This window comes from Neltuma alba, unplaced genomic scaffold (genome assembly GCF_004799145.2).
Source record: "Neltuma alba isolate B1F8T4 unplaced genomic scaffold, ASM479914v2 tig00010278_pilon, whole genome shotgun sequence".
NCBI classification, from domain to species: Eukaryota; Viridiplantae; Streptophyta; class Magnoliopsida; order Fabales; family Fabaceae; genus Neltuma; species Neltuma alba.
In genome coordinates, this window is record NW_021635202.1 from 167078 (window position 1) to 169395 (window position 2318).

The window sequence follows — 2318 nt, forward strand, 5'->3', positions numbered from 1 at the left end:
TCCGTGTTCAAGGGTTCAAGTAGATCACCAGACCTTTGTTTACGTTCTTGGGGTGCGTATATTCAGATCGGTTGTGGGTTCGTGGGATTTTTCCCTTGTGGGTTCTCACCAACATGTATGCATATATTTTGTTAATATCACATTAGTAATTAAAAAAAAAGCACTAATTTTTCATGTTGTAATTTAAATTAAAACAAAAGCATCAATTCCTTTATTTACGCCTCATGAACTGAAGTATGAGAAATTAATAAGAAGTAGTGGAGTGAGAGAGGGAACTAAGCTTATACACACCAAGGAGCACGAGCAGTGAAAACGCTGGATCTAGTAGTGGTAAGGAGGGGGTGGTGAAGGATACATACAGTTCTTGTAAACTGGGGAGGAGACTTGTAAACATAGTATTTCTTTGGCGGTGGAGGAGGCGACGGGTACACGTAGTGTTTTTTTAATGGAGGAGGAGACTTGTAATCATAGTGTTTCTTTGGTGGTGGAGGAGGCGACGGGTACACATAGTGTTTTTTCATAGGAGAAGGAGACTTATAATCATAGTGTTTTTTGGGTGGCGGAGGAGGCGACAGGTACACATAGTGTTTTTTTCGGTGGAGGAGGAGACTTGTAATCATAGTGTTTCTTTGGCGGTGGAGGAGGCGACGGGTACACATAGTGCTTTTTCAGTGGAGGAGATGACGGGTACACATGGTGTTTCTTCGGTGGTGGTGGAGGAGGAGACGGGTACATGTAGGGCTTCTTCGTAAGTGGTGGAGAAGAAGGATACTTGTAATAGGGTTTTTTCATTGGAGGAGGAGGAAATGGGTAAACATAATCTGCAGAGGTTTCGATGGCAAGATGCTTAGAGACACAAGCAGCAACAACAGAGTGAGAGTAGCAGAAGCCATTAGGGTTTCCATGTTTCTTTAACTCCAACAATAGGAGTTGCTTCTGCTGTTTGTTGGATTCTTGAGAGCCTAATGCCACCCTTTATATAGAAAAATTCCTGCAGGACTTGTGTTCCACCGATTGGTTGGAGGGATTAAATAATGAGAAGGGAACAGATCAATGTAACAATATCAATATTTCAAATGAGAGAACTTTGAAAAATGTTTTATTATATGATCGTCATCGAGAAGTATGACTCCTTCGTTATATTTTATATAATGCACCTGAAAGAGGCTCACTAATAATGTGATATCACATTTAGATGTGCGAATAATGTTCTTCGATAAATTTTAAAAAGAAAAGAGTTTCTTCACCAGCCAAAAAAAAAAACTTATAAAATAATGTTTTAATTTTTTCCATCATCACACACGCGTAGCAAAGTTGTATACTTTACACACATTTTCCCTGACAAAACAATAATAGAACAATTCAAAATGTGGACCACGTCAGTGGCACAGAGAAATATAAGTGTGAAACAGGATTGTTGTTTAATTAAAAGCTTATTGAATCTAGTTTTTTTTTAAATTCATTATCTTATAAAATTGTTTAAACTAGACGTCATACCCGTGCGAGGCATCGGTTATTGAATTGAAACTTTACACATTGAAAGACAAAACCAAAAAAGCATATCATAAATATCAATAAGACACACCATCTAACACAGGAAAAGTGCAAAATAATGATAAGTAAACAAGTATTGCAAGCACTTGGTATATATTAAAATCCTCAATCTCATAAATGTGCTTGTTATAATTCAACTAATACCACTAGTTACCACAAAATAATCCTCAAAGATTGGAACATGACGATTGTACATTATTCAAGGAACAAATTCACTGGATAGACACTGTTATATAACCCTCATTAAGTTAGTTTTATTTTAGGGTTAAGGTGCAGATTTAACAACCATGTTTTACAAAAAGGACAACTGGCACCATTTACTTTTGAAGGGTGCTAAAGTAGACATAAACATTAAAAAAGAGCGCTTTTTAACCACAGCCGTTGGAAGGCCCAAACGTTCGTCCATTTTGTGTAAGTGGGTTCCACATCTTTCTCCACCTGGCAAGTGTTAAGCTTCAAACCATTTCAGACGTGGCAGGTAGAGAGTTCAATGACTCTATTAAAGTCCAAACGCCTTCCCCTGCAACCACATTTATACCCATCGAAGAAGGCGAAGACGCAGGGAGTACACAAAGTGAGGTCTAAAAGTGAAGTTCATGGCATCATCATCGTCCTCATCGACGGCAAGATACAGGAGAAGGTTTGCTTTATTGAGGCAACCTAGTTGCGAGGACAACTATGAACCGCCGATGAGGTATTGCCATCATGGAGTACACCCCCGATGGACGGCGTGGACTGATAATAACCCAGGTAGGAGGTTTTAT

At 38.8% G+C, this 2318-nt stretch overlaps 1 protein-coding gene across 1 annotated transcript; it reads right to left on the reverse strand.

The window, feature by feature from the left end:
- Positions 1-540: 540 nt before the first annotated feature.
- Positions 541-2096, reverse strand: LOC114755491 (extensin-like). Its single transcript, XM_028944366.1, has 2 exons — positions 2093-2096; positions 541-962 (listed from the first exon to the last, which is right to left on the reverse strand). The coding sequence occupies exons 1-2, from the start codon at positions 2094-2096 to the stop codon at positions 541-543; spliced, it is 426 nt and encodes a 141-aa protein (XP_028800199.1).
- Between the last annotated feature and the right edge of the window lie 222 nt (positions 2097-2318).